Genomic DNA, 12,980 nt, shown 5'->3' on the forward strand with positions numbered 1-12,980 from the left:
ATCATGCCTCTGTCTTTTTTAAAGCTTTTCAGTAAACAGTTGAAACAAAAAGCAAACACCAGAAACTCTCACCTACTAATCAGAAACAGGAATCTGATACTTCTCTACTTTGTAAGGTGTGAGTTCACTATATGAGAACAGTATAGCCTCCCTCTTGCAGTTTATCTCCTTGCCACTTTGCATTTCCCTATGAGTGGAAGAATGTTTTCACCTCTGGAAGAAAGGAAGTGTCTATTCTGCCTTTTGTTTGTAGCATGCTAGTGACTACTCCTCAGGAGATGAGTTGGTAATGAAGGTAATCAAACACAGCAGTTTTGTCTTAGCTGGAGGCAGAATTTAAAATGGCAAAGTAGATGAAGCATCATGCATCCCTGCGGGACTAGTTTAGTCCTGGAGAAAATAGAGAGAAAAAAGCTTCATGTATTGAAAATACCATGTTTCATCTTCTCCTCAATGTCCTCCAAACAAGAGAATCATATTCGATACCCATCTGATTTTCATGGCTGTGTGACTCTTGACAGAGTTAATATGTGGTTGTCACTAAGGGTTACAGGATTTATAGTTTGAATTGGCAATTAAATAAAGAATAGTTGCCACTTAATTATGATTTTCCATTCTCTTTGACAAGGGGAGCAAGACAACTTTTCATGACTGAGAGCAACTGAGGCTACAATTTAGTCATCTTTGAGCTTGAATAAAAAGGGGAAGAAGTTTATGTTCTTTGCCTCACATTTTCCTTCATAGGTGCAAGTAGTGAGTTTTGCCACAGAACACAACTGGGATTCCTTAGACTTTTATGATGGTGCTGACAACAATGCTCCAAGGCTTGGAAGTTATTCAGGTGACTGAGAAGATTTTACAATAAATGATTCACAGATTCAACTCTTTACTGTAAACACACAGCTCTTTCTATGTGTGTAAGCATGCTTGATCATGGTATGTGTATTTATTTCTCCTATAATTAGCAACAGGTAGTATTAGTTCTGTTTTAATCAGTCATTGTTTAGCAGACTTTCATAAACCTCTATATTTTAAAATGTTAGAAATCAAATAACACTCAGAGGCTTCCAAACTATACCTCTCTTAATCAATTTTTTTTTCTTACACTTGTAGTAAGGTCCAGAAATACAGACCTCAAAAACAGGTATCTCTTGATATTGTACATGAAAAAAGGATGCATTCTTTTTCCTTATTTTAGACAAAGAAAACTTTTTTGCCTTGTTTCCTTTTGTTTTCTTTTATTATACTAAATACATGTGTATGCTAAGAGACCAGAGGCAATCATATTATCTTGACTTGTGCTGAAACACAAATAAATAGTCCATCACATTTCTAAGAACAGTCCAGCAACATATTTTCAGAGCTGCTTGATATATGTGGCTGTTATGTTTATATTCATTCTGATGACAGGATTTGCTCTTGCTTTTAAAAATACCCTATGAATATTTCTCCTTTTGTGGGTAAAAGCAAATAATATAAATTTATATTAGTCTTTCCTTGTCTATTGTTCATGTGTCTGATATTGTAATGCACTGAAAATGTAATAAAACTTTTAGAGGGACAGGTATTTTATAGCATCCATGATGACAGAATATTATAGAATTATGTAACCTATCTCCTGCTCCCACCCTCTTCTGCACTCCCTCTTTCTCTTTCTCTCTCCTTAAGTCTATTTATACACACACACACACAGATATCATGCCCTTATGTCTGTGTTTGTCACTTGTGTATCTCAATAATATTTTGAATTCTCTTTTCAGGAACAACCATACCTCCACTTCTAAACAGCACATCAAATAATCTGTACCTCAATTTTCAGTCTGATATCAGTGTTTCAGCTGCTGGATTTCACCTTGAGTATACAGGTAATTCAGAAATGTTCAATTAATAAAGAACACTTCCTGGTTCCAGACATCAGTTCTACCTAAACTGTACAAGAGAGGAATATTTAGCACATAATGGGCTACATACTGTAACTTCATTTATATCCAAGTGAGGAAATTCAGGCCTGAAAACTGTACTATAAGGACTAAGGAAATTTAGTTTGTCTTGCTTTCATATTTAAATTGCTTTTGCTCTCTGAAAAACTTTCTGAACCTACAGCTGACAGAAATGCAGATTGCTCATGTGGCAGTCCTAATCCATTGTGTCCAGCGCAGCCCTGGTCTCATTCCACAGATGCCACCCCTGCAGCTCCACACCCCAGCACTCCTTGCCAAAATCTACAAATTATCCTCAACACAATAACATATGTGCTATACAGTATGTATGTGTAGGATAAAAATACTAGTCACCCTTGGCAAAGAGGAGAGAAGGAATAATCTGAAAATAGCTGTTGTGCATTTTAAGTGGGAAATGCCCGCAGGTTGGTGAGAACACTGAATTATTTCAAATGTTTTTTTATTATTGCTGAGTACTCCACCAGTGGAAAAGGCTGTAGTTATAAATATGCTTTTTGTCTGAATGACTTTGTCTCAGATGACTGACAGGAATTCTGGCAATCACCAGCTGTGTGGTTCCCTCTGCTTATATTGGTTCTGGTGTCTGATCTGCATAATTGTGTCACAGTTATTTCTTGTCAGTTTTACCATATGCAAATCCTATGCTCTGGTTGTCTGATTAGCCAGTTGGAGAACACAGCCTTGCAAAATTACTGTCTGATCACTTGTCTATAACTAAACATTAATTATAGGTAAAATTATCCTGCCATTTCCTTGACATGCAGATAGTCTCTCAGCTGCTTACAATTTCAGATGAGAAAAAACCATCAGGAAGATATGAAAATAAAATAAAATTAGTCCAAATCCAGTGAAAGTGAAAATGCATCTTTGTATTTCCACATGTCCAAATAATATGTGGAATATACTGCCCATGTACAACCCTTAAAAAAAGAAAAGATTAACAGTACACTATTTAAAGTGTTGGTCCATGTCAAGAACAATATAACCAAATTTGCGTGTATGGATTTATACAGGGATGTATGTGTGAATCTGAACAAAGGCAATGTTTTCTGTCTGAATGTATAAACTCAAAGTATATGTTGAAAATTTGTGATTCAGGAAATAATACTGATGTCTCTCAGTAGATATCCAATTAACCAGTAGCTTAGTGAAATATGCTGCTTTGCAAGATAAATGATTAATTTGCTTTTCTTGTGAAAGTGATAGAGATATGTGATTAAAATACCATAAAGCTACTTGCACACTTCCCTCCCCCTACTCCCAAGTAGGATGAGGAACAGATTTGGAAAAATGTCAAATTTGTGGGTTGAGATAAAAACAGTTTAATAGCACATTAAAGGGAGGGGAAATAATAATATTATGAAAATAAAACAAATAATAATAATTAAATAAATTATACAAAACAGGTGATGCACAATATTTGCTCACCACCCACTGACTGATACCCAGTCAGCTCACAAGCAACAGTCCCCAGCCAGTTTTCCACTTAGTTTATATGCTGAGTATGGGGTCATATAGTATGGAATTTGTTCAGCTGGGGTCAGCTGTCCTGAAACCTTATAGTTAGTTGCTTAGTGTAGATTTCAAGTCCTAGGCACCAGCTGTTTCACTCCTTAATCCACGACTCTTACTCTTCCACTCTTCTCCAAGAAAGACATAGTCTCTATTACCTGTGAAAGTTTTATGATTTTTTTTTTTCATCTGTTGTTCAGTTGTTTTTCAAGAAGAGACTATGGAAAATTCTGCATTAAGCTGAGTCATTAACTTGGTATGAGAGATTAAAGTAAGAGACAACACTTTGTCATCATTGCTAGGAAGAAAGAAAACAGAAAGCGTACCTTGTGTGTATTTTGGATTTTTGTCTCTTTCATTTTTCTACAACAAATAGTAGTTTTCTTGCATGTCCACAACTCACAAAACTGCTGCATTTATGAAGAAATTTCTCCAGAAAGAAGGAGATGCAGAGTTGCACTCTTCAATTGTCCTAGTCATATCTGACTTAGACAGCAAGTCCTGCTCTAAAATCTGTGATTATGTTTATAATGATAGTTAGTAAATGGAAAGTAATGGCCAAATTTTAATGTAAGTGTTTAATAAATTTATTTCATTTAATTGGAGCACATGGTGGCCAAGGACATCATGAGGAGTCAACTAAATTAAAGTCTTGGTCTTTGAAATATTGGTACACGGTACTCATGCAAAATCCCATCAGAGTGGAAGTTTTATATTGAGTGTTTTTCAAGTGAGCTTGCCATAAAGATTGGTTTTGTCTAAATTGTAGTGCATCTTCCAAGTCTATTTCACCTATTCTAGGAGACACAAGTCTGAGGGGAAGTATACCCCATTTGCCAAAGTTATTACTTTTTTGTTTCTGCAACAGATTTCTCTGAGAAGGTTTCATTCTGTTTCATTTCCAATATCTCTTTTCATCAATCTCCATGAATTGTTTTTTGTCCTGTCTGCTAGGAATTATCTTTTGAGTTTCTAAAAAATCCAATTGTGGATATAAAAGTAAAAGAAAAGGAACTTTATTTGTTGAATAAATATTTTAACACAAGTAAATGATTCTTTAACATAAAGAATTAAGTGTTCATGAATAGTGTTCTTACCTCTAATGTTTTTTCGATCATATTTTTATTTCTCTGTTGAATTCTTAAATTATTTTATCCATAATATTCATTTTCTGTATTCCAGTGGACATCTTAAATACAAAAATATATTGCATTGAAAATACATTCTATCACTGAACTTTTCCAACTAAGAATGCCACAGAATGGTTTGTTAAACACTTTCATAATGTTTATATGATTTTACACCACTATAACAATTTTGATTTGTTGCTCATTTTCTCTAACTAAAGTTTTTTATTATTGAAAATTTCATTGGTAGATTTTTGTGTTGAGCATCACAGGAGCTTCTGGAGAAGGGCAAGACAGCATCAAATAGCTTCTTTTTCTCTATACAAAATTATTCTTATCTGAAAAATAGAAGATACTGAAAGTATGTTTTCAATGAATGCCTATGTTAAAACCTCTTTTTATTGCCATTGGCTATGAAAGTTCAACAATTTAACATATTTTACTGTGAGAGCAGTATAAGGTAGTTCAAGAAAGTATTCATGCACCACAAATAAATCAATAATGAACAGACTGCAGTTTATTAATATATTTATGAGTACAGTTATGACCTGAATAAATATCAGGACACTCCAAAGACACAAGTTCTGAACTAATCCTCAGCTGGAAAGATGTCAAAATTTGTTTCAGTTTCTTGAAAGGTATTGTAGACGTTCAGACTGTATTTTTTTTCCCAAATATTATTTTATTAAATGGAGTTAGAGACAATAGGATGAATACCTGTGAATGTGGCTTGGGCTGCTAAGGTAGCCTGAGAAAGGCATTTAGATGAACTCATTTGCCTTTGCATGACCTGAGCATTCACACACAGGTTATGCATTTCAGCTGAAGGTTCAGCAACTGGAAACTGCTAATTCTTAGTTTAACTGTTCAAAACAAATAAGCAATCATCCGTGTGAGCCAAGCATAGTTGTTATTTTGCATTTGTGCTTTGTACATTAACTGGATCACACTCTAGATGTCTGAAGTGTAAAAAGAGGATCTAGGTACAACAGCCACTGTCAAAACAGGTTCTCTGCTCTTCTCTAGAGAACAGAAAATAGAATTTGAAAACTAAAATTTTCGTTAGCTTTCTTCTGTCATATAGTATAAAATGCACTATTTTAAGATGGCAATTTTTACTTAGAATCTTACATGAAGTGATCAGTTACTTTAGTAAGTTTTAAAACATGCAGATTTTGATAGTGTTCTGAGGTAGTAGGTGACCATCATTGAATCCCACAACATTTCTCTATTATCCTGTATACTGATGATCAGTTATGTAGTAGTCCTGACTTCAGAAGTAGGCTGTAATTCTTACAGTAGGCAAAGAAAACAATTCAGTTGAATATACTTTCTTATATTCCTGGACCTTCTTGGGTAGATGCAAGGAAAATAATTTTCTCTTTTTTGATGACCATGAAAAAAAAGCATGTGGTATCTTGGCTAACAAGCTTCCATTGCAATCAGAAATTCAAAATATCAGTGTTATAGCTGTATAGGTGGTTCTTTATACATAGCAGATTAGATGAAGTCTGATGCAAATATTTATTCTGTGTGTGTGTATGTAAATGAATCAAGGATTTGAGTCAGACTTGTGGAAGATGGAATACTGGAGAGCACTTTTACTTTGTACTGTTCTTCCAGTGTTTTGCAGTTGGTGTAGTGTTGGCCAGCCTCCCCTAGAGCACATGCTGGTACAGCATAGCAGAGGTGTCCCCAGTCTGAATGATGAAAGCTGAAATTAGGAGTGAAACTGGTGGTAGAAATGAATAAGCCTGTGCCAGGAGATAGTGGAATTTTAGAACTGAGAGTAAAGGTTGGAAAGTGTTTGTTGCCACACTGATCCTTTTCCTTTACTTAGGAAAGAAGATTTTTTCCTTATACACAGTTGTTTCGAAATATGCTACTTGTCCACAGACAGCTGCTGATTCCCAAGAGCACCTAAATTGACACTCTGTGCCCATGTGCACTGTACACAATCCTATGTTATTCTATATAACAATTTCATGTTCATCAGAATGACTAAACTTCTCTATTTTTCTCAGCTATAGGTTTGGACTCTTGTCCTGAACCACAGACCCCAAGTAATGGGATCAAAATTGGAGATAGGTACATGGTTGGAGATGTGGTGTCTTTCCAGTGTGACCAGGGTTATTCTCTGCAGGTAAGCCAAGTCTCCTACTTGAAATGTTTTTAACATGGTTTTTAACATGGTTATGTTTGAGTCTGTCAGTGTAAAATGGATGCTGAACTCTTCAGGAATTGTGCACACATGATAAGTTTACAGGAGTGTTTGCTTTTTTACAGGAAAAAATAGAAACTATCCAAATATTACATCAGAAGTATATGCATGATGCTTCTTCTGCATTAGTGATATAGGTTATTATCTGTTATTGATAGCGTCTTTGATAATTATAGCTGAAGTCTTATGGCAAAGTTAAGTTATAATCACTTGATGAACAATTAACAGTATTCCTCTATGCACAGGAGGAAAAAGAAAATAAGTAAAGAGGGGTACTAAGAATAAAAAAAAAAAAGGAAAGAAATAGTTGCTTGTCTTAGTAAATCAGATAGTGTCAGTTGTTTTCTTTCAGCAATTTCTTGAGATCTTTTCTCGAAAATGTTTATCAAATAGGGGTTTATTTTTGCCAAGTAAATTTGCAATGTCCTTGCACTAGCAAAAGGTATATGCAGGGGAAATACAGTGATTGGAAATCAGCAGTAGGAACCTTTCTGCCTATAGGAAGGAACTTGTACAGTTATGCCATAGAGTCAGATCCAAAACCAAGTATTGTTTTTACTTGGGACTCCCCAAAAAGAGTTTGCAGATTCTGTAGTCTTTTATTATTTAGCTCTTTGAGAGCCAAAAGGACAGAAAATTATTACATTACCCAAGGACTGCAAAAATAAAAGTTTACAGAGAGAAAATAATTTCTATGTAACACCACATTATGAACTGATAATGGACTTATACTTTAACAAAAGATACCTGAATAAGCAAAATGCCACTAATATCAGTCTCACCTATGGTAACGTGTTGATGTCAGACTAACTAAATGAAGATTTAAAAATGCTTATAATTTCAAACATTTATTTTATATAATTCTGTGAAAACCTAGATACTGGGTTTATATGTGCTGCATCAAAAATAGAAATTAAATTATATTCTTTGTTAAAAAAATAGATTATGTATAGTGATTGAAACAAAGTAGTCTTGTCTGCTTCCAGATTTCAGCTGCTGTTTGGATTTGGGACCCGTATCTCAAGTTCTCCTCCAATATAGAATTCCTAGTCATGCCTGCAGATTTCTAGAATTTCAAAAATAGATGAAACACATGTTCTGTGATTGCAGCTCTGAGAATGACTATTGACGTTTTCTTCTTATGTTGCCTGGTTTTAACTGGACACTTTGGGAAACAGCCTGAGAAATATTTTTTGCTTCTTTGCTTTAATTCCCACCTTAAATACAATTGGGTGTGAACAGATAAGCCACAGTAAATGGCTGAAATCAAGAAAATAAATAGTATAGAAAATAAAGAATTTAGGAGCATAGATTGGGCAAACATACATGTAAAGTTTCTTCCTACCATACAGTTTTTCTGACTTATGCAGTCTGACTAGATGGTTTTGAAAGATATCCCAGGAACAGCTTTCTCTTAAGATTTTCCATTTCTGTTTGCTTACTCTGGAAGACAATTAGGATTACGTGAGGCCAATGAACAACATAGAGGGCCTGTCTATGATGAGTTTAAGATGTAAAGTCAACACTTACATAATTGATATAGTATGTATAGTTTCATCATGTCCAACAAATGATGGACATCCAGACTATGCAAACATTGCTTCAGTTAGACATGTAGTTTCCAGACCCTTGTTTTATACTGAAAGAAGTATAGGCTTCAGCTGGATTCTGTGATACTGTAAGAAATAATATTAATGGCATAGACACCATCATGTAGTTACAGTCTTCTCTGCTGTATTGAAGGCATGATACAATTCACAATGTACAATGTAAATACTATACCTTTTTGTTTTTGTGTATTTTGATGATGTTTTAAATTATACATTCTTTTTGTTGAAATACTAATGTGCCATATACTGTATATTTTTTTATGAATTAGCAAATATTGTGTCATTTTAGGGACATTCACATATCACTTGCATGCCTGGACCAGTAAGAAGATGGAATTATCCCATTCCAATATGCTTAGGTATGTTCAATTTACATCATTTTTCTTAAAAATGCCAGAATGAGGAAACCAGAAAACTCAAAAATAATAGACATATGTAGAGGAAAGAATGGGGAGAACTGGAGGAACTTAATTAAATGTGAAAATGGTTAAATTAAATTAGAGATTTTCAAAGACTGCTGCACACTAATGTTGGCAAATCTTTTCTGAAATGTCTAAGCAGTAAAACGAATGCACTTTCAACCCAAACTATTCTATGATATGATTCTATATGTTCTAGTCCAGATATAGCATTAATTGATTATCAGGAATGACACCTCCAGAGACCCTTGCAACACAGCTAATTTATTTAGGACTCATTTCCCCAGAAAAGTAAAGGCAATTGTAGAAGATACTAAAATAGGACCAACATTACATTTTCATCTCTAATGAATTCAACATAAGCATGTGTATCCAATTTCAGAAAACACATTATTTTCCAAGTTAAATTATACATATGTCTGTAATATTATTGGGAAAAGCACTGAAAACCTGTCAGAAACCAAAATGAAATTTGTGAAGTACATTTAAGTATACTCTTTTTATATCATAAGTAAATGTGAGGAACGTAAAATTCTTTCTAGTCGTAAGTTCTTTCACTGAATAGAAATGGCTTTTTGTTTGGATTCTCTTAACACTAAAAGTTATCAGGATTTGTAATCTTGAATATATGGAAAGCAGGATGCTGTAGATCTCATTAAAGATTTTTTTTTTGCTTTGCTTTTTTTCAAGACAGTTAATATATATCCTCTTGAGCTGCATCACATAATCCTCTTCTTAATCCTCCAGGGTGTTAGAAACCTCCTGTGAGGTACTGAGTTCCCTCAGCTTAGAATTTATAAATATTCAGTAAGTTTGAGATATTTGTAAGAATTTTTTCAGGCGTTAGTCTTCAGCTTTTGTCATTATGCATTAACATATGGTTAGGAAGTCTGATATTATAATTGCACTGGTCTTGTTAAATTCTGAAGATAAAGATGCTGTGCTGAAATTTTAGGGATTTTTTAAAATATATTTTCCCTTTTTATAATAGATTATGTTTTATAATACATTATGTTCATTCAGTTGCTCCTTTACAAACATGCACAATTGTCTCAGTGCTGCTATAAGCTGGTGTGTGCTGCTTGCCTCTCACAAGGGCAGTTCTTGCACACAGACCGCAGAGTGAGCACTGGGGAAATGACGCTGGTGGAAGCACAAGCCTTATGAGGAGTCACTGAGGGAGCTGGGGATGTTTAGCCAGGAGAAAAGGAGTCTCAGGGGAGACCTCATCACTCTCTACAACTCCGTGAAAGGAGGCTGTAGCCAGGTGAGATTGGTCTCTTCTCCCAGGCAGCCACTGGCAGGGTGAGACTGCAGAGCCTCAAGATGCACCTGGGGAGATTCAGGTTGGACATCAGGAAAAATCTCTTAATAGGAAAAGTGGTCAGGAATTTCAGATCATTTCTTCACAGAATGGACTGCCAATGGTGGAGTCACCATCCCTGTGAATGTTCAGGAAGTGGCTGGATGTGGAATTTAGCACCGTAGTCTAATGATGATGGTCAGCCAGAGGTTGGAGTCAATAATCTGGGAGGTCTTTTCCAACCTAAATGATTCTGGGATTCTGTAATCTGTTCTGTTTTGGGTGCATGCATTCCCCAAGTTAAAATCTACTCACTTCAAATACAAGTTTTCAAGGTACCTTCCTGTAAATTAATTTCTAATAGATATTTAGTGGTAACAATATGTTTGTGTATTTGTTTAAATATAACCCTAGGTATTAATATTATTGGTTTTGTTTTTTTTGGGTTTTTTTTAGCACAATGTGGTGGTGGCATGTCGGACTTCAGTGGAGTGATTCTCAGTCCAGGGTTTCCTGGTAACTATCCTAGCAGTTTGGATTGCACATGGACAATAAAACTTCCTATTGGGTTTGGTATGTGTTGTTTTATGGATTTAAAATTGTGTTTTTATGGGTGCAAAACACTGAACATAGATTTTAAAATATTGTTAAACTTTACATCAGCAAGAAACCAAAAGTAATTATAATTTATTTGAAAATCTTAAAAGAATTATTTAAAATAGAAAAGCTACAAATTTCTTGGGTTTTCATTTAATATATGTCAAAATTTTCTGATGAAGAAAATATTGTTTAATTAGAATTCAGTACAATTAACTTTACAGGACTGATTTATCTTTTTATGAAATCATAAACCAGAAAGAAATAGCTATCATGATTATTTCACACCAAGTCAATTTGGAAGTTAAAGCTACATTTTAATTAATTATTTTATCATTAAGCTTCTTTGCGTCTCTTAGGTGAAACTCATAGCAGCATAGAAATGTAGAAGCCTCCCACTTAAAGCTGTCAAACTTCCCACTCAGAGTAAAATTGTCTGAAACACTGGAACAATCCCACAACTGGTGGAAATGTCTCATTGGGGCTGCTACTAACCTAATCCATCCCCGGCCTGTAACAGATAAGGATGTTGAACTCCAGATGTAGAATTTTGCACCTCTCCTTGTGCAAACTTTCAAGAAGCATTTATTTACTCAGTCCGTAAGATTTTAGTGTTCTTCAGACAAAAATTGTGCCATTTAATAGATCATCCATAAGCCATCCATAGTTGAGTATCGTCCACACATTTATTGAGGATGCATTCTCATTTTCTAAGTCTCTTCTAATGACATAAACCAGTGTAAGCTACCATAGCAACCCACATAAAATTATGCTTGTTAGTGGCTGCCAACCATTGAATGGCTGATTATCACCCTTGGAGCCTCAAAGTTATGTTAATTTTTAACTGACTTCCTTTCCATTCATCGAGCTTGTGGATGTTCAGCTTTCAGATGAGAATGTTACAGACCGAGTCAAAAGCCATAGCAGGGTGAAAGTATATTACATACACTTTTCTCCCTTTGTCAATTTAATAATAGAAGGATATAATGGTTGATTAACTGTTATTTTCTGTTAGAAAATCCATGATGAATGCTCCTAAGTGTCTTTTTGTCTCTTATATGTTTGGAAATTTCTTCCAAAAAAACAAGTTCCATAATTTTTCCAAGGACTGCAGCGAACCTGTAGTTGCCATTTCCCAAGTCCTTTTTATTGTCTTAAAGACCAATATATATTCAGACTTTTTCAAGTCTCTAGAACTTCTCTTATTTCACTATGGTTTTATATAGGTACTATCCATTTTTTAGTTACATTGGCTAACATCTTGAGCAGCTTTGGGGGGGATCCTGTGCATATTTTATTGTGAAATCTTTATTTGAAGCTAGCCAATAGAGTTATCCTATCTGATTTTTTAACACGTGGCACTTTTTTGCATGTGCACATAGATTTTTTTTCATAATATGCTAGTTTAATGGTATGCTGAATTTCTTAGACAGGCCTTGTTGTTTTCCATTTTATACTTACCATCTTTTGCTATATACTTTGCTTGATGAAACAGAATCTCTGGGTTTTCCAGAGTGAGTGTGACATTCCAAATAGCATCCTCTTCTACATATGTTCAGATTCTTTCCCTCCTCTTTTTAAAATAAATTCTGTGGTATTTTTGATTAGAAATACCATCAGCCTAGTTCACTTATGATTTATATGAAGGCCAATTGTTCTGCATGGGTCATTTATATTGAAAAATATTAAACATTCTATAACATTCACTTAACCAAATCTATCTGGGGGAAATTAATTTTATTAGAAGAAAGATTTCTATATAGAACCCAATTTGTTTGTTTGCATTTTGTTCAAAACACACAAGAATACAGTCAATAATTGATTTTTTTTTTTTTGTCTTAGCATTTTATAGAAATATCATTGACATTTTAACTCTGCCACTACCTGAATTTTTAGATAGCCTGATGGGACAATTTGTAGTGCCTCATTATGAGTCACAGTCCTGTCTAGAATCACAAATAGATTTCTGCTTGTTAAGTTATCAAAAAAAAATTATAGCAGTAGTAGGCACATTATTTCTGGATCAAATGCACAGGAGAAAAGAATATTCAGAGATATAAGAGAACAGGATATTTTGACAGATGATTCCAAAGACATTTGCTAATAAAGAAGAAATAATAAAAATCTGAAATACTGCTTAAATTTCAAATTTAATAAAATGGTATGTTTACCTGTATCCAGAACCTGCGGTCTTTTTATCCCAAGTACATTGGCATCTGCCTCTTCCCTC

The 12,980-nt window shown here is 34.5% G+C and overlaps 1 protein-coding gene across 2 annotated transcripts in view; it reads left to right on the plus strand.

Moving 5' to 3' along the window:
* CSMD3 (CUB and Sushi multiple domains 3) overlaps positions 1-12,980 on the plus strand; it is a 581,291-nt gene that overhangs the window by 465,118 nt on the left and 103,193 nt on the right. For both annotated transcript variants that reach the window (XM_077782368.1, XM_021546425.3), the window contains exons 37-41: positions 745-841; positions 1,761-1,865; positions 6,625-6,743; positions 8,721-8,790; positions 10,610-10,726. In XM_077782368.1, coding sequence (XP_077638494.1) covers positions 745-841; positions 1,761-1,865; positions 6,625-6,743; positions 8,721-8,790; positions 10,610-10,726 — 508 coding nt within the window. The remainder of the gene's footprint in view (positions 1-744; positions 842-1,760; positions 1,866-6,624; positions 6,744-8,720; positions 8,791-10,609; positions 10,727-12,980) is intronic.

This window comes from Lonchura striata, chromosome 1 (assembly GCF_046129695.1).
Source record: "Lonchura striata isolate bLonStr1 chromosome 1, bLonStr1.mat, whole genome shotgun sequence".
Taxonomy (NCBI): domain Eukaryota; kingdom Metazoa; phylum Chordata; class Aves; order Passeriformes; family Estrildidae; genus Lonchura; species Lonchura striata.